This window comes from Channa argus, chromosome 24 (genome assembly GCF_033026475.1).
Source record: "Channa argus isolate prfri chromosome 24, Channa argus male v1.0, whole genome shotgun sequence".
In the NCBI taxonomy this organism is placed as follows: Eukaryota; Metazoa; Chordata; class Actinopteri; order Anabantiformes; family Channidae; genus Channa; species Channa argus.
This window is the reverse complement of record NC_090220.1, coordinates 10,509,799-10,537,359: the sequence shown is the minus strand read 5'-3', so window position 1 is coordinate 10,537,359 and position 27,561 is coordinate 10,509,799. Positions and strand designations below refer to the sequence as shown.

At 37.6% G+C, this 27,561-nt stretch overlaps 1 protein-coding gene across 7 annotated transcripts in view; it reads right to left on the bottom strand.

The window, feature by feature from the left end:
• Nucleotides 1-1,127: 1,127 nt before the first annotated feature.
• The window catches only part of amot (angiomotin), a 59,549-nt gene continuing 33,115 nt past the window's right edge, over nt 1,128-27,561 (bottom strand). For all 7 annotated transcript variants that reach the window (XM_067494593.1, XM_067494597.1, XM_067494594.1 and 4 more), the window contains 10 exons: nt 21,989-22,562; nt 20,293-20,437; nt 18,121-18,213; nt 17,772-17,917; nt 12,963-13,112; nt 9,707-9,903; nt 6,682-6,810; nt 4,548-4,786; nt 4,120-4,374; nt 1,128-3,540 (listed from right to left, as the gene is read on the bottom strand). In XM_067494593.1, the coding sequence (XP_067350694.1) occupies nt 3,407-3,540; nt 4,120-4,374; nt 4,548-4,786; nt 6,682-6,810; nt 9,707-9,903; nt 12,963-13,112; nt 17,772-17,917; nt 18,121-18,213; nt 20,293-20,437; nt 21,989-22,562 (2,062 nt within the window). In that variant the 3' untranslated portion in view covers nt 1,128-3,406. The remainder of the gene's footprint in view (nt 3,541-4,119; nt 4,375-4,547; nt 4,787-6,681; nt 6,811-9,706; nt 9,904-12,962; nt 13,113-17,771; nt 17,918-18,120; nt 18,214-20,292; nt 20,438-21,988; nt 22,563-27,561) is intronic.

Sequence of the window (27,561 nt, the reverse complement as noted above, 5' to 3'; positions counted from 1 at the left end):
TATTGAAATACAAAAAAAGTGTGATAAACTGAGCATGAGTGGGTGATTTTTGGATTAATAGTATGATGAATACTACTAACTTACCTTTTTTCCCTTTATATTTTAAAATGCATCTTACTCTTATATCTCACTTATTTTATAGCTGGTTTGATTTTAGAGTTGGATTTAGATTTTAATGAGTAAATACGACCTGAATGTTTTTCCTGTCTCTTCTTATCACTCATAACATTATGAAACATCTCTCTTTTAAATATAGGAAGGATCATCAATCTGCACTTTAATGTGCAGCGTGGTCACAGGTCAGGAGCTGGGGAATCACTGTTGTTAACTAAAGCAGCGACAATGTGGCACTAAATGGTTTAACTGCAACTGAAATAAAAAATATTTTCAACATACAGGCCTGAGACATAATCTTAGTGCTAATGGCTGCTTCATATGCTGAAAGCTACAAAAATAACACACAAATGGAGTTAATTTGTACTCATCGGTCCATGGAGCGCAGCACAGATAAAGTAAGGTGGAAGAAAGGAGGTTGTAGTGGATTAAACTCCTCCACTAAACACTCACAGACTACATCACACCGAGCTAGTTTTAGCTTTAGATGTTAACTAATGACACCCAATACACCAAAGCTATGCTAATGTTGCTAGTATGTTAACATTCCATAGCATTATAAACTTAAACTGCATGGAATTAATACAATATAACAAATGTACCATGTAGTCACCTTATTGAAATTGCAATAAGACCTAAACCAGGTAGTATTACTTTGAAATGATGCACAGGTATGGAGTTATTTACACACAGCATTAGCATAAATAGTCAGACAGAATGCGGTCTTTGCCCTGTTTCTGACAAACCTGCAGCTTTAATCTATAATGTTGCTAGGTATATACCACAACTTAGTTAAGATAATGGGGAAATTAAAATCACTCTAATAAATAAGACAATTTTGTTCTCACTAACAAAATTACTGTTGCTCCTGATAAAATTCTTGTTTCAAATTCAGCCGCTTAAATCGCCTGTAATTGTACAAGATGTCATTGTGGAAATATGCTGTTAGCTACTGTAATTTTTATCCATGATGCACTGCAATTTACAACATTGGAAAATGACAGAACAAGAAGTTATTGTAAAAATTTACTGTAGAAATAACAGCTATTTGTTACAGTGAAGAGAAAATTGTTAGTGACTCTCACCAGTGCTTCTTTTCTGTATTCTAAACCCCTGACTGCGAATCTTCAAGTGGGTTAGGGTCAGTTATTTTTGCACAGGTAGTCACATAATTGCTTTGCAACAGATTTTTTTTTATTATTGTATTATATTATATATAATATTGTATAATAAAGGGGAGATTGATTATTAGAGAAATTTCTTTCTCTAATAATTACTGTTTTTTGTAAAGAAACTCATAATTCATTGCTGCTGGGAGTTAAGCGAATACTAGGCTCAACACAGTGATGACTCTTTCAGCCTGGCTACAATGCTCAAAAGAAACCTGTGGGGTGTTCCTATTTTTCCCTATTAATGATTCTGGTATTACATCTGGTATTCTATATTGTTTCAAATATTTTTAAACTATCTTTGCAGGGTAAGCAGGATTCTTCTAAATTAGTGGAACACCACATGCTATCCAGCTATGTGACATCTGTTTTAAGCTGTAGGGACAGGGATTAAGCCAGAGATGAATGCAGCCAAATAAAGGCAACTTTATGTTTTCAAGAATGCATGTTCTATAGTGGAGAAGACCTGAGATTGGGGTGATTGTTAACCTACCAGCATGACCATGACAAAAAGCATACAACCAAGAAAACACTGGAAAAATCTTTTTAAGCACAAATCTCTGTACTTTGGATGGGTCACTCAAGTATAGTCAGAATTAAACCCCTTGAAATATCTGTTGACAGATCTGAATATGCCAGTTCACTGACACTTTTCACCCAGTCTAATGGACATTTAAAGGATATGTGAGGAACAATTGGATAAACTGTAAAGATTTAAATGAGATTGTTAGCTTGGTTCAATTTTCGATTAACTTTCTAAAAAGCTGGTGGCATAAGATGCTTTTTTTCGGCCCAGAGTTAAATTTTTTAAAACTGGATACGTTTAGGGCACTGCTGCAAAAATGCGAGGTGCATTGAGCAGAGAAAAGTTGCGCACACCGCAGTGCAAAAGCAGCACTTAAAATGCTTCACCCCCAAAAAATTACAAAAGAGACACCCCAGGCTGCTAAGACACACCATGTGTGATTAGGCCTTAAGAAGGCAAGAGTCAATACCCTCTACTGTGCAAAGTGGGGAAAAAAGCAAAATTGTTCAAGGATGTTACCTTACTACCAAGGTAAAGAAGAAGCAGATTTGGTCTTATGTTGTATAACAATGATAATGCCAATCAAATGAAACTTAAAATAACTCAATTGTCTTAGTCAAACCATGTCAGCAGGGCTTGTTTTGGTTACTAACAAGTCAAGTGGGTAGTAGATGCAGTAATACAAGCAGCTGAGCTTTTAAGTATTCATAACAAAGTATACAATATTGTGATATGCAGAATGCTTGATAAGTACTCTTCATCTTGCTCTTCAAGCATGAGACATAAAATACTGAAAGAAAAACTAAGCAATAGCTAACAAAGGCCAACGCTTGAATTGTGGGCACCATGTGTCCAAAACCCAAAAGAATGCACATCATGTCGTGAACAAGTGTTTGAAATGGATGACTGTGCTGTTCTTACTGAACCATGATATACTAAATTCTTAAAGTGTGTGTGTGTGTGTTTATGTATGTGTGTATGTATATATACATACTCAACATATTCCATCTCATTAATGGTAATTGTCAACTTTTACAAGCATATACATGAGCAAACAGGAGCTTATTAGGGTTAGGGCTCGCCTTTCATTCAACATCAAAGATAAGTTGCAAAAAGTGAAAATAATTACTGTGAGTAAGAAAGTGCCAGGGCATCTTAAACACTTGTATCAGAGAAAAAATATAATCTGAACTTTTACATTTTTACAGTCATCACTTCATATAAATTCATTTAAGAAAACTGCAAACCCTGGTCAGAAGATTGGTAACACTTCTCTTTGCATATTTGATAAAGAGTGATTCTGTTAAGGAATTAAGGAAACTCTAGACAGGCTGAAATTGTTTAACTGAAAACACATGTAAACATAGGAGTATGAGAAGTTCTCTTGATGTGGGCCTGTGAATACAGATAATAGTACTGATGAAAATGTTTGACACTGTATTATTGAAACATTTGTCCTTAGGGAACTATTTGTTGCATGATGTGGTGGCTTTGGAAAGGATTCTTGTTGCTCCTTCGAACATACGAGTAAACAGCTGACTAGGATGGAGCTGTCAACAACTTTATATGATGTTTCTTTTCTACAAAGTTCATAGCATCAGATGAGGATCTCCACCATGTCACTGTCCACTTCCTGCTGGGTGGGCTGGGCTGGTGGAGGGGCCTGTTGCTGAGGATGGGACTGGACAAGAAGCCTCCGGTCCAGGGTGCTGTTGTGAAACACTGCCACATCTGCATTGAGATGACAAATAACTTTAAAAATGTCTTCTACATTTCCATTAAGATGATTCAACATTTTTAATAATGCAGTCTGTTCAGTAGTGTTGTGGGTTTTAATTGGACAAGGCAAACCTAAAATATTTTATCGCTTTCAATCATGTTTATAAATATTTGTAGTTATGTCTTACATGCAGAAAAGTATACGTCTATATTCAACAAGCAAATTAAATTTAATGTCTAAAGCAGGCTTAAGATTTCAAATCTTTATGTGCCAGAGAGAAGCAGTATTTTCAATCTCCTGCATCACACTACAGCACAATGCCTCTGCTCAAACTTGCTTTCCATCCCCTAGAGAACCAAGCACCATAGGGGCAGAACTTTACCTTGGGATCAATTATAACTCTAAATTTAGATGTGTCTAAATTTAAGACTCTGTGACTAATTCCTAAATCTTCCCTTTGGGGAAAACACAGAATAGAGCAGTTAATGTCCTGCTATGGCAAAGTTTCCAGTTTCCAGGCATGCTTTGTTTGTTGTTTGTTAGATTTATCTGAGTGCATAACAATATGCCTGACAGACAGTGTAACTGACCTGCTAGGCGGTCAGGGATGTAAATGGGACTGGGACTGGATAAACGGGCAGGCAGTGTCATGCTCTGAAGGGCTGGAGTGCTGGGCTTGCTGATATCCTGACTCTGGCCCTTTTCTGTTTGTGTGCAGCTGTCCCTGCTTCCTGTTTTTGAATGGCCAGCAGTCATCGGGGTGGAAGAAAACACAGGGGATGGGGATGAGGAGATTGACTCTGTCCTGAGAGACTCTGTACGAAATTCAGGACCTAGCAGAACCCCTAAATAGAAGAGAAAAATCATTAAAGATACACTCTAGCTCTATACACAGTAGCTCAGTTAATATAAGTGTTCTCACCCATAAAGCCATTTCAGAGGGCCATTTCAAATGCTGTTTTTTAGGGTCACACATGGTAAGTTCTCTGCATTTGCTAAAAGGATTGCTGGTTCTTACCAAGGCTACCTTTCCAGCTGTTGTCCTTGCGTTCTTCCGTGATGGGCGAGCTACTGAGTCCCAAGCTGTGAGAAAGCAGGCCTGAACCACCTGTGCCAGTGTTGGAGATTGACATCAGGGACTTGGAGGGCCTCATGGCAGATGGAAGGTCTGACTTGATAGGATCCTTTCTGGAGCGCTGGTGGAGCACCTTGATCATAGCATCTTTCTCTATGATCTGTGCATGTAGATTCTTTATCCTGGATTAAGCACAACAAGAGGGAGAATCAAAAAATTAGTGAAAAAATAGGCTATAAGACTGAAGACAGTGAAGTACAAACATACAAAATAAGCTGGTAAGCGATTACCAGGATTAACAACGACATTCAAGACAACAGTCCTACTCCAAGACTAAACTTGAACCAACGTACAGCAGTAGCATAAAAAGAAAACAAAGTTTACAATAGTGGGCTCTATAACTACACAAGTTTGCAAATGCAGGTTTGCTGTCATACATTAACTGGTAATTAACTGGTTCAGTACTATTCTTTGGTCTGTGTTTAATTGGACTTTATGTAAACATTCTTAGACTAAAGCATCATTACAAAATACCCTAAATATTAAATAATAGAATACTTTGACTCTGAGCCTTCCTCCCTTCACAGCTGCATTAGTGCTAATGCTGCACCTATTCACCTGTCACTCTCATGTTCCATTTCACTTTCAAGACCCCAAGATACTTAAACCTCTTAAAGTACGGAAGTGTCTCATTTCCAACCTGAAAGGAGCAATCGACCATTTTATGGCAGAGAACCATTGCCTTAGACTTGGAGGTGATCACTTGCATCCCAGCCGCTTCACACTTGGATGCAAACTGTCCTAATGCATGCTGAAGGTCACAGTTTGCTAAAACCTATGGAACCACAATATCTGCAAAAAGCAGAGAAGGTTCCCAAACTGGACACTCTCCTAGTTGCACACTGAAATCCTGTCTATGAGAATCACAAACAGGTTTGACAACCCCTCCAGTAGGTTTGTAAGTGTACATGAGTCAATCCACTGTTCCACTGTCAGGGTGGAGTCCGTGTGGCTCACCCTGGATACACACTTCAGCAATTAGTCAAAGTCTCCTTTCCAATAACCTGGCATAGCATTTTCCAGGGAGGCTGAGCAGTGTGTATCAGAATAATATCTGGAGCCACAACTGGGAGGGAAGCTCATTGGTGAAGGTCTGATTGTCAGATCTTCATCCATGGGGCCCAGTTGGGTAGAGCCTAAAGAAATAAAACATAGCCTCTACCTTGTGGCCCCACCACCTGGAGGGATAGGTATCAGAATCAGGTGCCATACAAGCCAGGAAACAGGCAAGGTCAGGGACCTAGACATGCTGATCCCAGACTTTACTAAGCTAGGTAATGGCTAATTTACTGTATTAATGTACTAAGAAGTATTCCCTGAAAACTCCTGGGTTTGTCTTTAGCATCATAGAAAAAATGTATAATTTAAATTCTTGAATTCTGTTACCTTCAGCAAAAATCTGAAAAACTGTGATAGTCTGTACAGACCCAAAAATCAACAAGAAAAAATGTTGAACATGGTTAATGGTTAATAAAAATGTTGATAAAATGTTGAACATTTATAATTTTTTTTCATATAACTAAATATGCTGGGATAGTGGTAACAGTAATTAGTCTGCATTATGTTTAAATTTTAAAACTTCCATGGTTAAAATAGGATTTGTAATGACCTTTTATGGCCTTAAATTCTGTAAATTAAATGTAAGACTTTTTATGGGTCTCATTTGTCAGTGATACAGACAAGCTACAATCCACTATGAATGACAACTAATACTGTATTTCTGTTTGTTGACAATTCAGTATCCATCCAGTAAGGCTTTTAATTTTTCCCAATGCTTACTGTAGGTCTTTCCATCCAGAAATCCAATCCAATACAGAAATGATTCTCAAGACATATTAAAGAGAATAATTTTCATTGGCCATAAGCATGACCTAAAAGCAAAAAAGTAATCACTAATAAACTTTATGAGTCATCTTTCTCAGGTAAGGGGATTTTTCCAGGCAACCAATCAATTGCATGCCTTTATATTAACATGACCAGGATCAGGGAAGTTTCATGTATTTGGTCAATGCTTTACCTGCTTTCCATGTCTAGACAGCGTCGATTGGCCATGAGAATCTCCTCTTCTTCCTTCTGGATTCGAGCCTCCACTGATGTGTCATAGCTGCTGCTGGGAGAGTGGCTTATTGCACCTGCAGATGTATCCCTGCAAAATATAATGGAGTCTCCATTAGACTACGACATTGTTCAAAACCTTTACACAACACTTAACTCCTAATGATGGATCTATTCTAGCGGCAAGTATCCAACCAGAATAGATACTTACTTTAGGCAACTCAAATTAACTACCCAACACCCCAAGCTTTACCACTAATATTTAAAAAACTGCTGAAAATAGAGATCTTCTACAACTTCCTATGCAAGTAAAAATAATAAAAACAACAACATCAAAATGTTTCCTATCTGGCACTTTGAGTTGGCACAAAACAAGCAAGTCAATTTGTATTCACTGTATTTTTTACCATTTTTTTGCTTTCTTTGTATATTACATTTAAGTCACTTTTTATATATGTAAATGTATGTAAAAGTTAGCGATCAGCTAAAAGAATAATTTTATAAATTTATGGTATTTTCCACAGTTACCATACCAAAGTTAATATCAACATTGAATCTTCTGAACACATTTGGTCACTTGTCAGTTTTAATTTTTCAGTCTTGATAAGCTTGTTTGTCTGTGCTATAGACTTCCATTGTTGTCTAAAAACACCAGCCAGAAACACAATTACAGTGCATAACATATTTTTTTGTTCCAAAATGTTATCAAAACAGTTTAACAAGCATTGCCCCATATGCTCCAAATTGGCATTTCCTGTACTGTGGCTAGCAAATTGCAAATGTGTAAGATCTCTGGTGGAGTTATGGCTATGGAGTGATAGTGACTGATTTCTCGACTGATGACTCAACAGTTCAGCTTAATATTTTTGATCATGGTTAAATTGCTTGTAAATTTTCTTGGCTTTGTTTTGTTTTGTTTGTTTGCTTATTTATAAATGCTGTGGTATATACATTGTATATTTATTTTTGTAAATACTTTGAAAAAATGCTTTTTGCATATTACAACATTCATGTGAGCTGCTTAATAAGTGATTTTTTTCCCACTGTTGGCTCAATAAAGTTTGATCTTATCCTCTATATTAATTTTAACTTAAACCCATTTATTAATATTAAGACTGCTCTTTAGTTTATGCAGTTGTTACATTTAACAACATTTTACATTTAATTCTTAAATCTAACAAGTTTGTTTCTCTGTGAAGAAAGTCAGCCTGTCAGTTCATGGCTTGTGTATGAACCAACCAGGGTTTCCTCTATTTTGTTTATATTCTTTATTGTAAGGTAAGTTAGATTAGGAAGGATATGTATAAGTGTACTGATGATGTCATTAACGTCATATATGCCATTGAAGTTTACCTTTTAATTTGGTTAACTGGTTGTCGGAGAAACAATGTATATAGAAGGTTTGTAGTTTGTAGTTTGTAGAGAAGTAGTTCAACTCAGCTTTTGGAAAGAAGAGACACAGGTATTACAGCTACAGACACAGCTATTGGAGCTACAAGATTCAGCTGTTGGAGCTAAAGGAACAAGGTTGAGGACCAACAAGGTAGTGGTGGAATGTTAAGTGTGTAGCTGTGGAGGTACACTGTTTCTTACCTTGTTCGGTGGAATTGATTTGTGAACATGTTTTGTGAAATTACTATTCGTAAACTTGTACTGTAGAATTACCTTCTATTGGCTCAGTTGAAAAACGTGGAATTTAAAAAAAATTTCAGTGTTCATCATACATACATCATACGATCTCTGGAGTGGATAATTGTTGGACTACTGGATAAGTATGCTGAATAAGATTGCCTCTACCTGCCTGTATACCCAAAATAGTCCTAATTTTGTTTGAACCTAATCACAGTGTCCATGTTGCTTTGATTAATATTATTTGCTCTAATTTATTATTATATGTTGCATTTTTGAAGCTAAAGCTAATGTGTCACACATTCTTTGGACACTTGTATACTTGACTCAAAATTTATTTATATTTTATTGCTCAGCCGTGGCCACAAGCTTTGAGAATGACACAAATATTAATAAAGTTTGCTGCCTCAGTTCTTATGATGGCAATTTGCATATACTCCAGAATGTTATGAAGAGTGATCATTTGAATTACAATTAATTGTGAAGTCTCTCTGCAATGAAAATGAACCTAATTCTCAAAAAAACATTTCTACTACATTTCAGTCCTGCCACAAAAAGACCAGCTGAAATCCTGTCAGCAATTCTTTTGTTAACACAGGTGACAGTGTTGAGGAGGACAAGGTTAGAGATGTCATGCTGTCATGTTCACTGAGTTAGAATAAAACAGACTAGAAGCTTTAAAAGAATGGTAGTGACTGAAATCATTGGTCTTCCTTTGGTAACCATGGTTAGCTGCCAAAAAAAAACAAAACATGTGCATTCATCATTGCTTTGCACAAAAAGGGATTCACGGGCAAGGACATTGCTGCTAGTAAGATTGCAACTAAATCAATAATTTATCAGATCATCAAGAACTTCAAGGAGAGAGGTTCTCGGGACCGGCACCAAGGTGGCTCTTGGTGGTTGTAACTATACTTCAGTATACCATAGTAATATGTGATGAAACGATCTAAAAACACTAAAGCAGCAGACTCTGTAATTCTCACACTTTTGGTCATGGCTGTGGGGCATACTTCACCACTCATAATTTGAGTACTATCTAAAGACAAAATTCTATAGGAGGAAACCGGTAAATGGCACAAACCGCTTAAAATCGGCCACTTACTAATAAATCTGTTCATATGACATAACTGTTCAATGAAATGTACCCATTACCCAATCACCACAATATCAAAAATTGTGTTTTTTATATCCTGAGTTCAGCAAGGGCAAAATGTAATCATGGCATTGGAACACCTGCTGGTCACCTTTGTAGCTTGCTCCATATAGAGGCCATAGAGCCAGAGACCTGTCAGAGTGTGGATGATGTCCACCATAACATATCCAAGTGTATTTAAATCTGTAGCTGATTGCTGTACCTCTGAGTAGCAACAGAAGCAGCAGCATCCAGGGCAAACTGCCTCATCACGCTCTCCTCCAAGTACTTCTGCTCCCATTTGGTCATGTCAGCCTCCAGAGCCAGGATGCGCTCCTCCTTCTCCCTCAGATGCTCCATCAATGCTGTGGCACTGTATTCAGATGGGATTGCACCACTGCTTTGGGAGCCTCCCTGACGCTGATAGAAATAATGAAGTGATGAAGAGAGGGCATAGAAAGAATCATCGTGTAGCTCTCCATAAATTATGATTCAACTACAGTGGAGTGAGCAGAGTTTAGTGGGACATGACATGACATCAAGTAAATCCCAGAAGTGCTTTCCAGGGACAACTGAACATCTGGGTTGTTTTTCCTCGCTGTTCATAAGTTAGGTTTAGAGTTAAATTTGCTTCCCCCTACATGATATTTCAATGTAAGCTAGTGCTTGACTAATAATGGTCAAGAAGTTGTAGTAAAATAATGAAAATTATATTAATGCAAATGATGTATTCCCCTTGATGAATGATCTTATGATTTTATTTCCCAAAGGAAATCAACTCAAGCTTTTACAAATGTGGGTCTAATAATCTTGGGCATAATCAGGCTGTCACATAACAAGATCAATAAAAAGCAATTATTTACGGTTTACAGCATTGATGCTTTCCTAAAAAATAAAATGTTTTCACTTTTAAAAATCATTTTTCACTAAACGCCAAAAACATTTAAAAGTAATTTGTCAATGCAACACATTAATAAATATAAACATACATTTTGTTATCATGGAGACTGCGACAGTGTTAGAAGAATTTCTCAATATGCTTCCCTTTCTGTATTCTTGGAGAGCTAGCCTAAGAGAAGGTAAAAATATCCTAGTACTGCTATTATTTCACTTTATAAAGATAGATTTTTAATGCAAAAGAGTACTCTAGTACTCATTTATGCTTTATAATATAGTACCTTTATAATATTTGGTCATCTTATCCAAATTACGTGTGCATTTAAATTTGATCCAATTTGAGAACCACTCTGACAGTCATGTTTAGCACCCTCCAGTTTCTAAGAGGATCTGACCAGTTGTTGTCATTCTTATCGCCGTAAACGCTGGCCCAGACCTAAGGATTTACTGTCAATTATAAATGTGATTTGGTGATTTTGGCCAGTCTGGCCAAATTACCGGTGATAGCAAAAAAAATTGTTAAGTGTGTGCTGTGTAAAGATTCTAGTCTTTAGTCGCAAGACCCAAGCATTGCCAGACAATCTCACAAAACTTTTTAATATTTACGGTATAGATGACTTCTGCTTTACCTGGACTTCTTTTTAAAATAAATTTTAAATGATGAAAATTAAGACTCTATAGTCTGCATTGTCCTAGTCTTTATACACAGGACCGCATCACTTGTGACTTGTTTTTTGCACAAATTCTAAGTTAAAGTTAAAGTTGCCAGTTACTGTCAAAGACTAGAAACCTGTGATTGTTGGAAGCAGCCTTTATGCTTGAACTATCCAATGATTGAAAGTGTTGGCTATTCTTCAGCAGTATCCTTACTTTTAGCTGTGTGGTAGATTTTAGTTAGTAATTTTCTCAACAGCAGCAGGAACTGACCAGATGCCTGTGTATGGTTTAGTGTAGCGATTCCTGTCTTTTCCCAAAAAATTGGGAAAACTGGTTTACTATGAAATGTGTAAAGTTGCATTATTGCAATGTGTAACGCAACTTTGATTAGAAATGTAGTTGAGTAAAAAGTATAAATATTTGCTCTTAGATATAGTAGAGTAAAAGTCAAAGTAGCCATCATTAAATCTACTGAACATCAGATATATGAAAAATGTACTTAAGTACAGCAGCAAAGTACTTGTACTGTATTTAAGTACACTTTTCGCTTGTACTTTGTAACTTTGCACAACTGCAGTCTCTGAACCAAAATCACCATCAGCTTGTCTTTTCCAAAAAACACTGGGAGAAAGTCATAACTGCCTTAGAACAATGCATCTTCATTTTAACATCAAAGACAAACCAAGGTCTGACTAAAAGTAAAATTAACATACATATTCTAAATACATTAATTTCCACTGATTTTTTTTGTTTTTTAAACAGTTCATGCGATGTCTGCCTCTTTTTTCTCACTGTGCTGTTAAATCACTATATTTACCACACTCGTTTTATTAGACTACTGTGGCTCTAACATGTAGTTCAGCATTATTTCAAATCAAATAAAAAATACTTGCAGGATGAACTTATTTCTGTTTCTGAAATTATCAAATATTATTCGACATTCATTTATCAGTGCTCTACCATGGGTGTTGTTACAGAGACAGCAGTGAAGTTCTTGTCTTTTCACCTACTACAAACTAACATACTTTTTCTCCTCTTCCAGTTAAAACAATTGGTATTGATGGCTGGGGTTTGTGAAACATAAAAACTCCATGTCATAGTAAGAAGTGTTAAACAGTGAAACCAAAAACTAAAACAAGCACAAAAAAAAGATAAGATGAGTAACTTTTACACTGAGGCAGTGAGGCTCGTTACTTCTTAGTGCTCTTTGAGTTTATGTAATTTAACTTCCATCCATCCATCCAATATCTGTAACCACTTATCCTGTGAGAGTTGGATAAGGCAGAAACCTATCCCAGTAGTCATAAGGTGAGAGGCGGGGTAAACCCTGGACAGGTCACCAGTCAATCTCAGAGCAAACACACATAGACATACTAAACACTGACAAACAGCCTCACACGCTGACATTTACACCTATTGGCAATTAAAAGTCACCAATTAACTTAACATGCCTGCTTTTGCATGCATGTGGCACAGAGGCTCAGCCAAAGAGAGGGCTACCAATTTCAAAAGTTTGCCATCCAAGTTATCCATCCCTTCTGATTTACTTGAATACATGATAACCTCAAAATAGTTTACAAAATATGTTTTTCTTTTATGTTTTAAAGGTCCCACTTTATGGGTCTCTAAATCGTCTAGCATTATTTCCAGATTTAGATGAAAATATCACAGACTTTGTGATATCACTGCTTCATGTGTATGAACCCTGAGGCCACTGCAGGAATTTTGAAAGCAGCAGTTTTTCCTTTTTTTCAGAAGACTTCAGACAACACAGAAGTCAACACCTCACCTAAAACTTCTTAAAGAAGCTGTTAAAGAAATTCTGACCTAACAACTGGAAAAATGTTCAGTTAATAAGTAATTATTAATGGGCAGGTGCATCAACACATCCTGACAGAGTCTTCATTCATTTCCTGGTGTGCTACCTGCTGCATGCGAAGTGACTCCAGCTCTCTCTCCAATCTTGTACGCAATCTGTGCTCAAGTTGTTCTCTCTTCTCGCAAGCTGCCTGGAGCTGAGCCAATGCCTGCTGCATCCTCTCCACTTTCTCCACGTAAACCTGCTTCTTCTTCAGCTGCAAAACACATATATATACACACACACACATACAAAAACACACACAGAAACATCTTTAAATTATGTTGTGCTAATCCACACAAGACCAGACTATAGCTTTGGATGTCCACTAATCTGAGGGGTTGATGGTTTAATTCCCAGATTATCCTTCCACGTGTCAAAATGTCCTTGAGAAAGGCACTGAATGACAATTTAGTTGCTTCTGGTGAGTGCAGGCCAGCTGCATAGCAGCTCCCCCATCAGTGTGTGACTGTGTGTATTATTTTGAGTGTAAATGGATGAATGAGAAGCAGTGTAAAGCTACTTTTGGTAACAGAGTTATTTCTGTGCTTTTGTGCAGTGACATTTGTAGGGGTTATTAGGTTATTTAATTATTTGATAAGGGCTGACTTGATCTCACTTGATCTGCAAAATGATTAAGAAACAAGGATTATTTTATTCCAGTACAAAAATGTCAGTTTCAAATTGGATACATCTCTACAAACTAATCTTAAATAATTAACCAAGGTAGTAGGCTTGCAAGTTTTACCAACTCTGACCTGGCTCTAGCATCAGCCAGAGTCCTGGATCTTGTAGCTGCACAGTCAGTCATGTTCTTAGCACATGACTGACTGTGCAGCTACAATAGATCCCACAACAAAAACAAGAGAATGCAGAGGATTTCTGATAACATCTTTAAATCAATCGATACTGAGATTTCAAATGTTTTAGAGGCTGTTGATAATCAAGTCAACCAAGATAGAATGGCTTGTGAAGCAGCTTTAGGAGGCAGAGCAGAGAATAAAGTTAAGTAAGCTGTTGCTGCTAGTACAGATAAGGTCATCATAGTGGGCGACTTTAACATTCATGTAGATTTTGACAGTAACTGCCTCAACACTGTGTTTAATTCATTATTAGATTCAATTGTTTTTTCCCAAAATGTAAATAAACCCACTCACTGTTTTAGTCACACGTTAGACCTTGTCCTTATGTATGGCAATAAAACAGATAATTTAACAGTATTTCTTCATAATTCTTTTCTGTCTGACCATTATCTAATAACATTTGAATTTACAATAACGGACTATACAGCAGTTAAGAAAAAAATCCACTATAGCAGGTGCTTAAGTGAAAAAGCTGTAAAACAAATTCTTTAAAGAAATTCAAAGAAACGATTCTTTCATCATTTGCTTTACATTATGTTAATACAATGGAAAGTTGCCACGTTAATGTTACTCCTGCACAAGTTGATTATCTTGTTGATAGATCTGCAGCCTCACTACGTATAATATTTGATAGTGTTGCCCCTCTGAAAAAGAAGGCAGTAAACCAGAAGAGGTGATCTCCATGTATAGTTCACAAACTCGCAACTTAAAACAGGCAACATGAAAGTTAGAAAGGAAGTGGCGTTCCAGAAAATTAGAAGAATGTTATTTAGCCTAGAAAAACAGTTTAAAAATGTACAAAGCATTAAGAAAAAAATCATTAAGAAAACAAGAACAATCACGGTTTCTGTTCGGCACTGTAGCCAGGCTGACTAAGAGCCATAGTTCTGTTCTGTATTCCCTTAACTCTGAGCAGCAATGACTTCATGACTCTCTTTACTAATAAAATTGTAGCCATGAGCGAAAGAATTCACCAGATCCGCCACAGCAGAATGGGTTCTGAACGTTAAATTGGCGTAGGTTTTCATACTGAATGCCCTTCCGGCCACAACCCTCCCATTTTATCCGGGCTCAGTATCGGCACCAAGGACACCCTTGGTGGCTGGGCGGGGCCACACCTAGTGGGGTTGGATCCTAACCCGTGGCCTTCTGCATCCCAACCTAATGCCCACCCACTGATCCACCATACAATTAATAAGACATAAAATAAAATTCATGAAGTTCAATTAAATTCTAACAACTGAACTGAAAAAATAAAAAAAATCATCCATTCATCTGTAAATGGCAAAAAACCTGGTAAATAGAGCTAATAAATAGACCTGGGCAATAAGATTGTATAAATTAACCACAATAATCTTATTTTTCAAGCCGGGTCGCTGTTCCCTGCTGCTGCTGTCTGAGATTGTGTAGTCTAAGACAAAACCTGTTTAAAAATGTACAAAAAAGCTCTCAGTGATAACATAACAGCATATTATTCATTATTAATAGAAGAAAACAAGAACAACCCCCGGTTTCTTTTCAGCAATGTAGCCTAGTATTACCTTAACTCTGAGCAGCAATGACTTCATGACTTTCTTTACGAATACAATTGTAGCTATTAGAGAAAGAATTCACCAGATCCTCCCCCCAAAACCTCAATAACTTAATTTATTACCTCATCTAAACTAACAAGCTGTCTGCTAGACCCTATTCTAACTAGACTGCTCAAGAAAGCTTTACCCTTAATAGATACGTTCGTATAAGATATCATCTATCAATCTATCTTTACAAACAGGCTATGTGCCACAGGCCTATAAGGTAGCTGTAATAAACCACTACTTAAAAAACCTTGTCTTGACCCAGGTCTTTTAGCCAACTACAGACCAATATCTAATCTCCCCTTTATTTCTAAAATCCTTGAAAAAGTAGTTGCAAAGCAGTTATGCAACCTCCTTTACAGGAATAATTTGTATGAAGACTGACAGTCAGGATTTAGAGTTCATAGTACAGAAACATGATGATGACATCCAGCTATATCTATGGAAACAGCACTTATATAGCGCTTTTCTACCTATTGGCACTCAAAGGGCTTTACACTGCTTCTTATTCAACCATTCGCACTCACAATCACACACACACACCAATGGGGAAGCTGCTATGCAGCTGGCCAACACACACCAGGAGCAACTAAGTTGGGGTTCAGTGTCTTGCTTGACACTGTGATATTTGACGAGAGGAGCCGGGGATTGAACCAACAAATGTGAGATTGGTGGACAACCGCTCTATCTTCCTGCTCCACAGTCGCCCCTAAAGATCTCGATGTCCCACAATTTTTACTTTTTACTACAAACTCAGACAAAACTGAAGTCATAGTATTTGGGCCAAAAAATCTCGGAGAATGGTCCAACCAAATCGTTACATAGCATAGCATAGCATTATATAGCATAAGTCTGGACTCCAGTACTACTGTGGGCAACCTTGGAGTTATTTTTGACCAGGATTTGTCCCTTATCTCAAATATAAAACATCTCAAGAACAGCCTTCTTCCGCATACGGAACATTTCCAAAATTAGGAGCATCCTGTCTCAAAGTTATGCCGAAAAACTAGTCCATGCATTTGTTACTTTTAGTACCCATTTGTTACTTTTAGAAACAAATGGGTGAATAAGAAGCAGTGTAAAGCGCTTTGAGTGCCAATAGGCAGAAAAGTGCTATATAAGTGCAGACCATTTACCATTTACATATAAAGCTCTAAATGGTGAGGCTCCATCATACATAGAAGACCTCATAGTTGCCTATCATCCCACTAGGCCACTTAAATCCCAGAATGCAGGCCTACATGTGGTTCCCAGAATTTCCAAAGGTAGAATGGGAGGCAGAGCCTCAAGCTCCTCTCCTGTGGAACCAGCTTCCAGTCAAGGGAGATGGCTGCCCACCCTGAGCCTGGTTCTGCTGCTCTACACTGTTGCCTAGGGCTTGCTCAAGGGGGAATTGTTGGGTTCTCTGTATACATCTTTATATTCTTCACTTTATTCTGTAAAGTGCCTCAAGATGACTTTGTTGTGAAATGGCGCAATATAAATAAAGCTGAATTGAATTGAATTAATAATGTTCTGGTTAATGAAGCTACAGCTGCACAGCCACACTTGTCTTATTCATAGTTAAAGCTGTATGGACATTCAGTCTGTTACTGAATATGTTATACTGGACCATGTAAAATGATTAGACAGAAACTCGCACTGATCTGTTGCTCCTCCGTGAGTCAGTGAGCAAGTAGTCAAATTGGGTAGAGATTGAATGCAAAGAGAGTGAGTGATGGCAACAACAACAAAGCAGTAAATTTGAGAAATAAAACTATTTTGGTGGTTTCACTGTCATTGCGTTCTAAATCTCCCACTGCATTGTCATTCTGCTGCCACACAACCAAGGAAAAAAAAAACTAACACAGAAAATTAAGGAAGTAGCGTTTTCTTACACATTACAATCCAAAAAAGTATAGGAAGAGGAGAAAACGTATTACACTCTTGCTGCATGTATACGTGGATTTTCAGCAACCAGATCCATTAAGTTTATGTAAACATTTGATGATTACCCAAGAAAACTAATTTAATTTTTAAAAACTTTTTTTATTTATTAATTAAAAAACTATTTTTTTTTTTTTCAATTAACCTGGTTACTTAAGAGCTTGCAAATGTCTATGATACTGCAATCTGACTGGCTGTTTAGATGAGCAGTTGTAACATAACTTTTAGGAGAAGAATAGGCATGTCAGATGCATTCTCACATGGGAAAAAAGTTAACTTGAAACTTAACAATCTGTTGTTCTGTTGCCTCTGGAGTCAGCAATTTAGTGCATTGGGTTAATTAAAAACTAAAGCCCAAAAAAAAATGACACTTTGATGTCAAATACTCACTTCTGTCTAAATCGAGATTTTCTGGCTATGATAAATAGATAAACAAGCAAACAAACAAGCAGAAAATCTAAATCAAAAAGCCATGATTACATCAGTAGGAGAGAGGAGTGATGTTCTTACCTCCTCCTCCAGTTTGACCACTTTAGCTTGGGCATTGTTCAGTGCCTGGTCTCTGATCTCAATGTGCCTCCTCTGGTCTTCAGTGGTAGAGCGCAGAACATTTAGTTCTATTTCCAATTTCTCTCTCTCACGTAATGTCTCTTTATCTAAGCACAAACAAGCATATGACCCCATGCACAAACATGTCTTTAGGTAATTTTTAGCACACCATACATTATATAAAATTTTCTACACTGGTATTTGTGCAAAATGTAACACAGACATCCAGTCACGTGGACAATAACTGTCCAGATAATGATATCATGCCTGAGGAATGCAATGGGTGTAATGCTTCATATAAAGTACTCACTCTGTGCGAGGAGCTGGGAGATGGTTTTGCGGTTGTCCTCTAAACCATCACACTCCTTAGCAGCAAGCTGCTTATTTGCTGTCTCCATGCGCTCTTTAAAACACAAGACAAAAAGTTGCAGCAAACAGCCAGAAATAAAGAGCTTGCATTCATGTCTTTTTGCATACAATATTACAGACAGACATTTAAAAAACTAAAGCACCAGACTCTATTATCTTTTACAGTTTAAAATAGGTGGTGAAAAAAAAAAAACATTTTGTGTTGGTTGAGCAATGATGATAGTCCAGTAACTCTTACTTGCCCTAATAATAATAATTCAATTAAGTTACCATACTCCCCATCTCTCCCCCTCTTTTTATAACTTTTTGTATATTTAGTTGCCCATGTGAAATTTAAAGGAGGTTTATCTTGGCGTTATAATTTCTCCACCTCAGGTCATGACAATGATTATGTTAAACAACTCTCTGAATCAGTTTCTAGAACCTAATTTAGCACTCCCTCCTGATGGGTGTGGAAATTTACCTGATTTTATCACTGTGCCATTCTATAACCCATGGCCATGCAAAGTAAGCCTGGGTTAGACATTAAACACAAGATTAAAAGTATCTTATTTTAAAGACACAAAATGGCTCTTACTGTGGAGCAGCCATATGGAAAAATGCAGCTGAATTATTATTTTACATGCACATGCTTGTCAGATTAAGAAATCAAAGCTGCGTGCATACATGCAGCCGAAGATACTGCAGAGAAGTAACACTGGATGTCCGTAATCTTCATCACCGAAATGGAAATTAAAATCAGCAGCCTGACATTACTTGGAATATATGTAAAAAAATTGAGCCCTTTGATATGGAAAGTGGAGAAAAATATCCATTACATGAGCACACCTAAGCCACAAAGGGAAAAAAAGAAGTGGAAAGGGGCTCTGAGGATTTACATGATGTGAAGATTTAAAATGGAAGATTCTAAAAACTAATGCAAAATAACCTGATGGTTTAGGGCATTCTAAACCATCACTCGTCCTATCACAGCTCGGATAGGCTCCAGCACCCCCCCATGACCCTACACAGGATAAGCAGTTACCGATTATGGATGCATGGATATGTGAATGAATTATTTTTCCCTCAGTTGTAACTTTATTAGGCTAAAACTTAGTCTAATTCAGCAGTCCTGAAGTAAATCATCCTTTGTGAAAGTAATAATGTTCAGTTGGTGTTTAAACTCAGAGGTGATTCAGTTTTGTTCTTAGTGCTGCTGTTGTACTGTAGTGCAAAATATAAATGCTCTTGTTTAGCCAGTCCTTACTGATACCCTAAAAAGGTGGACTAAATAATAGAAAAAACTGTTTCATGACATGCCATTGCCAGCTAATTAGGTATTCCTGATATCAGGTTCTACTGTAGCTAATATAACCATTTGTTATGCTATTGCTTATAAAGCTAACATTGCAGCTCAAACAAAGCACAATGTAAGCATTTAACTGCTTTAACCTAACAGAGACGAATAGACTAAAGATCAAGACAAGGCTTGACATCAAAGATCTCTTGTCCTTCAGGCATTTAGCTGAGATGTTTTACTTGCCCAACAGGCAGACTTACTTGTCCAAAATTGAAAGTGTAGAACAATTAGAGACAAATAAAATAAATGTGAATTTGGAGAAACATATTTTATTACCATACAAATCATAAAACTGAAAGGTAATAATAAATTAGCGTCTCTAGTTTTCAAAATAAATTTTCAAAAAAGTTGGGGCAACTGTGGCACATCAGAAAGTGTTATCCACTAATATCAGGGTCATAAAGTATAACCTGTTATTTCTGTGACTAAGGGATTTTAGTTTTGAATTATTTATAGAATTTTCTTCAAATATGAGCTTTTGTATTAAAAGTTAGAATTAACTAAAGAATTCAATGTTAAAATTTTTCTAATATACTGCATACTGGCCGCAGTCTGGCCACTGTTAAGAAAATGTTCTAGAACCACCACTCCATATATCCACTAATACAATGTCACTTTTTTGATGTTCCCATTCTTTATTCATTTTTTGCATTGTGTTAATTAATTTAAAGCTGATTATACCTGACAAAATACAAAACATTAAGGAAGCTGAATGATTTCAGTGGTTATGTATAGCTTTAACCCATGTATAGCTTTTTACCCCCGCTGTCTCACCTCGGAGATCCCTGTTGAAGTCATGCAACCGGCGCACCTCTAGCTCCAGTTTATTCCTCATAGTTTTCTCCAGAGCCTCCCTCTTGGAGGACGACTTGGCAAGGTTTTCATAGGCTTCTGAGACCAGCTGGGTCTCTGTTTCCAACTGCCCATAGAGACAGAAAGAGTAAAGGTAAACAAAGTATAGAGCGTGAGGGTGGAGTAGATATTCAAACTTTTATTAAAATTTTGTATAATGTGCATCTCTGTTGCATTTACATATTTATTTCTGATCTGTCAAAACATCATAAAAAATTATTAAGAAGAAAAACATCTGTATATTATGTCCATAGTACTTCTACCTGTATATTATGTCCATAGCACTTCTACTTGTATATTAATCCATAGTACTTCCACATGTACATAATGTCCATAATAGTTCCTATCTTGTACATACTGTAGACACTGTATATTTTGCACTGCTTATTGCACTTCTGGTTAGATACTAACCACTAAATACTATTACTCATTGTCTTGTACATGTACATTTGTAATGACAATAAAGTTGAATCTAATCTAATCTTACTATCCCCATATACCTCAAGGAGTAGGTCTTAGTTCTAAGGTTAGAGAAATACAAATACAAAAAAGGTCATTGGACGGACATTGATTAACATTTTAGGCTCAAACTAAGAAACAAATGTCATGCAATATTTAACGAAAATGGAAATTGTTAAATTAGTATTGATATTGGTTGACTGACTTAACTTCTTGCACATTCTTTGCACACTGTGAAGTATCTTAACATCAACATGATGAACACCTGTCACATCCTCACAATAGCACCAGCAAACAGTAAGCAAAAATATGGAATGTGAATTTCTGTTATACTTGTGGTGTAATGACTAGATGGGCTTGATAGCAGCCAAGAATTTCACCACTAGTGAACCACAACCTAAACCTGTGCCTTAAAGTGAAAGAACAATAAGTAATAGAGTGCCATTTTAAATGATAGACCTCCTATTTTCGTTGTTCATAAATATTTGGACAAATAAAATGTTATTGTCTTTTTTAATATTTTTTTGAGATTCCCAAAGACATCACTAGAGATCAGTTAATGCTAAGTGTATTCCCCTCAGCCAGGCTTTCACTGCAGCTTTCCATACTTCCTGCTTGTTTTTTGGGTGTTTTGACTTCAGGTTTGCCCAATTTGTGAAAGCCAGGAACTTATTTCAAGTAAGGACACAGACTTGGCCATTGTAGAACATTAAACAGTTTGGCCTTAAATAAAAGTCTTGGGTTATTTTCAAAATAAATAATATTTATTCATAATAAGATCTAATAAAATTATCTCAAAATATTTCAAAATAAAAGCCGTTTGATGCTTCTGAGCTCACCATTGCTTTCTTTCTTTTTAAAAATGGACCAATTTGGGCAAACATAATGTTTGTCCTAGCTCTCTAATGTGTTTGGGGTATAATAATAATGACAAGTTGTTCACCAAATTTATTAAATGTATAAAAAAAATGTACTTCTTACTTCTATAGTAAGAAGTATTAGCATACGCCTGGTTGTGGATCAGTTGAGTAGCCAATTGTCAATATATTAACCACCAAATTTGGGGATCTATGAATGAAAATGGCTGTGTGTGTGTGTGTATATATATATATATATATATATATAAACACACACACACACACACACACACAGATATTACCTTGTGCAACTTGGAGACTTTTTCACGACAGGCCTCCATTTCCTGCCTCAGCATCCTGTTCTCCTCTGTCAGCACATCAACCATCTGGTGGGCACGTGCCATCATTGCAAAGGACTCCCCCTGCATATGGGAGTAGGAGTGCGGGAAGGGAAAATGTCCAGCTTGAACTTGTAGTTGGGGCTGGGGAGGTGGTGGTCCTTGTAACTGCTGTTGCTGCTGTTGTTGAGGTTGTTGTTGGTACTGATGGTGCATTCTTGGGGTGGAGCCATATGGCTCATGAGGGAAACAATGTACTCTCTGTGATGCTAGGTGACTGGGTGCTGGGGCTATGGGCTCACCTGCATGATGGGAGCCAAGGCTCTGCTGATTGCGTGGCCCTATACTGGGGAAGGGCTCTCCCTGGCTATGAGGATTCTGGTGAGGGAAAGAGGGATGGGAGCAGTGTGAGACACTGAGCATGCTGCTGAGAGTAGAGGACTGGGCACGGGACAAGGATCCAGCAGAGGTAATGGAGGAGGTGGGACTGTGCTGGTGAAGAAGTCTCTGAGCATGAACCAAACCTTCCTTACTGGACCTGAGGAGAGATCAGCTGTGTGGTTATATGGTTCTCCCCTTCAGCTGTTTTCTTGGTTCTGATGTACAGAACCCTGTAAATGTTTTTTGTAACAGTGATACAGTGTCATTTTACTCAATATGTATTTAAGAGACAACAGCCTGCTAGCTGGCTGTAATTCTTAGTCTACTGAAGATTTGCATGAACTGTACATAGGTTAAATTAATCTTTTGCCACCAGCTGCAACGATCATACCGCATCATTCAGACAATAACAGGAGAATAGGCAAAATGTAAACTTAAAATTAAAATACACCTTTAAAATGAAATTAAGTATGTTTAAAATGTCAGTGAAGCAAGAATTACAGAGTTCACCTACACTAACTTATTTTCATTATCCGTTAACATGCACATTATTAATGTATCAGTCAATGATGTTGTCTATAAAATACCTATTATACACTTAGGGGCCACTTAGGTATACCTGTGCAGTCTAATGCAACCCAATACAAGTGTACCTCTATTAGAACATTTTAGTTCAGGTTATATTGGAATGAATTAATTTCAAAGATCTATAATTCTGTTTCTGTAAATAAAGCTGGCAAAATTAGCACGTTTTGGTATTGGTACTGGGACACAGGTATGGTAATAACAGACTCCTCTATGGATACTCCTATTCTCATGGCCTCAGATAATGGACTAGTCTCTATACTTTTTCTGTTAGACCTTGTGGGGGAAGAAAGTAAATTTAGTCATATGGTTAGATAATTGTCAAACAGTCAACCAAGAGGACACAAAGAGGACAAGAAGTCAGTTAGGTCATGTTTAGAGGACTGTTTGAGATCACAGCAGGCACTTTGTTGTTACAAGGCCCAAACCAATGTAGTAGATAGTGAGTCCTGGGGTCACAAGATCTACAAGAAGGTGCAATGAAAAGGGTTTTATTGCTTCTCAACTGACATCTTCAGATAACCTACATAGGGACAAGAGTGATGACTGTCAACTGCATGCACCTGGTTTCTTTAGTCATGTTTTGTGAGGGTGGTTCCTTTCTTGGGTTTGAGTATAAATAGAAGGGGTTTGAGAGACACAAGTCAGAAGAAGACACCAACATCCATGTATTCTTCTCCATGCCGGCATGTATTAAACTGAGATGGTTCATCACGCTGAATTCTATAACAATTCTTCCAAGAAGGAAAATTTCTATCACAATTTGGCGACGAGGATGGGATGGACATTCTGCTGATCATTGCCTGAGTCCAGACTGAAGGTTACTGCCGGCCCAGCGAAAGTTCCGCTCCGACAAACGGAGGCCTGGATCCCTCCTGATGTCAGGGACAGGTGGCGGACAGCAGATGCACCATTCAAACAATAAGTGAGTACAGCGTTATGAACCATTTCTTTTTAGTAATAGGTCATCGAAGTTGTGTAAAGCCTGTGTGGTAGCAACTGTAATATTCTTGTAAAGCCTGTGTGGTCTATAATATAAACTTAGATTTGTGTAAAACCTGTGTGGTAGCGAACACTTCGTGTAAAGCCTGTGTGGTAGCGAAGGATTAAGTTAGAGTCGTGTAAAGCCTGTGTGGTAGCGACCAATTCGTGTAAAGCCTGTGTGGTAGCGACCAATTCGTGTAAAGCCTGTGTGGTAGCGAATAATTGTCTGTGTAATTCTATGTGTTCTGAAAGAAAAAGGAAAAATAAAGTAAAAAGGTGAAATAAGGGAAATAGATACATGTATACTACTAAAAAGTACCATCCTAAATATCTAAAGAAATTAATCAAAAATACATGTACATGATACATGTAGATAAATAACCTAGTTATCTTACAGATATATAAAAGTACAAAGTTTGATTTAGGTTCCATTTGAATACAATGGGCATATGACTGAGACAATACATGGAAATATATATGAGCTTTGTGATGACTCCTTCAGTGTCTAGTGTGCACAAACCACTGTGCTTACTATAGGGTAGTTGCTCGGAACGAATGTGTCATACAAACTACCTGGCTTAAGGAAGTCATCTTTAGTTAGTGTATGTGTAATATGATCCAACCATACAATGAGATGGGAAGATCAGTATGACTGAGTAATTTGTGTGTGATTGATAAGCCCATTGAAACTTTAGGCACAAACCACAGTGAGTTTAGAAAAAATGGGGAACAAAATTAGAAAATTATTTGATCCTCTTACAGGCCCTGCTAATGAAATAGCAGATAAATGGGGAGAAAGTGTGATTAAGGATGTTCCACTTTGGCACCATATAACACAAGTGTTTCCCTTGCAAGGTACACTAAGTACAGACTGTTAAGAATGCTGTAAAGTAATGTTATAAGAAGGAGAAGAGTAAGTGTAAAGAAAGGGAAAGAAAGTAGGGAAGAACAAAATAGAATTGCACTCTACCCAAAATTAGGAAAGAGAGAAAGAAAAAATTTCCTGCAGGAGTTAATGTTGTATATGAACGTAATGAGTATAGAAGAGAAACGTGAAGGAGAAATAGAAACGTAGGGCAAGAGATAGGGTCCTACCCCCTCCATATGCTGTCTCCAGGTCTATTGCTCCTCCCCCACAAGGGACACAACCTCCACAGGGTGCAGCTGTGGGCCCTGCGAGTGACCTAGCAAAGGAGGACTCAGAAGGAGAGGAAGGTGAGCAAATTTACCCTGACCTGTCTTCCCTATATATTTCTTCCACACCATCAAAAAAGCCAACTGAGAAAAGGACAAACGAAGATTCTGCCTCGCCGAGTAAGGCTCTGTCTCCATTGGCGGCCTCATTCGACTATTGGCTCAGAAGCCAAGGAAACAGAGGGCAAGTGAACCAAATGCCAATGATGACTTTCCCTAACCCACAACCTATGCCACAAAATCCTCAGGCACAAGTGCTCATCTACAGACTGTGGCAGCCAGATGAACTGAAGGAGGTGATATAGGAATTACATGATCCCCAAAGAACTGGTGGTGGGAAATAGGTTGCAGCAATGCAACAACTATGTATAACCCAACTTTGCAGGAGGTGGAAGCTGTGTGTCGTAGAATTTTCAAGCCACGATGGTCCACATTCTGTCCTGCTAACTGGTCCACGACTGCATCATGGGATTACAAACATTCAACACCATAACTGGCTTCATGGACACCACCAGGTTGGGGATTGAGTCAACCATTGCTGTTACATCTGTAATGGCTATTGACAAGACTCAAGTCTGTCTCACAATTTGAAAGACAAACCATCAAGAGGGAGGAGGCACAGAGGAATTTTGTCCACAGGCACCTCCTCAGGGACTTGCTGTTCATTCTCCAGGACTGCAGGCTTCTCAACCATAGGAGACAGTGGGGGTAGGTCAGAGTATTAAGCAGCATGTTGACACACTCAAAGAAACACAATCTTTAGTGATAGACCACCTTGAGTAACTCAACATACATGTTAGAACTAAGTATTAGTTCACTTATGACACTGACAGCTAAGAAGATGTTTATGCTTGACATAGTACCTGACAAACTGTGGGCTATAAGCAAATTAGATTTGGAAATATGCAGGGTGCAACTCCAGTTGTTGTACAGCCAAAGTCTAATTTTAGACCATGTAAGCATTCATCCCATCATTAATAGATAAAGGTGCAGTAGTGGAATGTTCCCATGCAATACCTCCATCTTGCCTGTAAAGAAACCAAATGGGGGATGGAGACCGGTCCAAGACCTTAAAGCTGTAAATGAAGCAGTTCATCATCCGGCTCCATCAGTGCCTAATATAATAATTCTGATGTGTCAGGTTCTAGGAGATGCCTGCTGGTTCTCAGTTATTGATGTAGCAAATGCATATTTTAGCATTCCTGTCCATCCTGATTCACAATTCTGGTTTGCTTTCACTTTCAATGGTAAGCGGTATACCTTGACACGTTTGGTGCAGTGTTTTTCTTCCAGTCCTACAGTATTTCTCTGGCAGTGGTAGAAAATTTCACATAGGGAGCCCCCATGTGGTAGTACACTTGTTCAGTATGTTGATGACTTGTTAGTTTGTTCACAAACTCAGATGGCCAAACTGACACAGTGTCTCTACTTTGTTTTCTGGCAGAAAACGGCCACAAGGTTTTGAAAGACAAGTTACAACTTGTCTCACAATCTGTGTGCTATCTTGGCCATATCATAACTCCGGAGGTAATAATTAGGTCCTACACGCATCCAATCAATTCTGGATGTGCAAAAATAAAAATGAAAATTGAAAATCAATTGATGTATTTCTAGGCTTAGCAAGCTATTGCTGTCCATGATTATTAATATGTGGAGATCTCCCAACCCCTGTATGACAACACACATGGGGAAAAACATATGGCCATGACTGACTGACTGACTTTTACCGACTTTACTGACTTAAAAAAGATTCTGTCAAGTCCCCCTGCTTAGGACTTTCAGAACATAGCAAATCTTTTATTACTTATAGGATATTATTCAAAACATCTCTCAACAATAGAGAGAAGTATGGTTGAAGGTTTACAAGTTGTAGCTACTAAAAGTAGTTTTGTTTAAAACTAACATTGCTATTATGTGTCTGCTAACAGTGCATGTCATTCTCTGAGTAAAAACACTCATCTCATACCATCTAGGTTATTGCACTGCAAAAAGTCTTACTAACCATGTCTTATATTACATTGTACTGTCCTTAAACTTTACATGAACTATACTCCCTACAGCTGAAGATTGAGAACCACATTCCTATTCATTTAATCCTGACTGTGTTTTTTGTAGACAGATCTACAATGTGAACTCCCTCAACTGGCTCACCTTGTGTGGCTTATGCCAGTTGTAACTCTCTTATATAGCAGACTTGGTTGCTCTAACCTGTGTTTTCATTTTTGGAGCTGCACAGCGCAGTCAGCTGTTTTGTCTCTTGCTTTCACCAATTTTGCAATTGCCCCTGTCTGTCCAGAACAATGTTTTTTTTTCCCTTAAATGATGTCTCCTTGTTACAAGTAGGAGCTCATGCAGGTGAGCAAACTACTTGGAAGAAGAAGGGGTGCACTAAC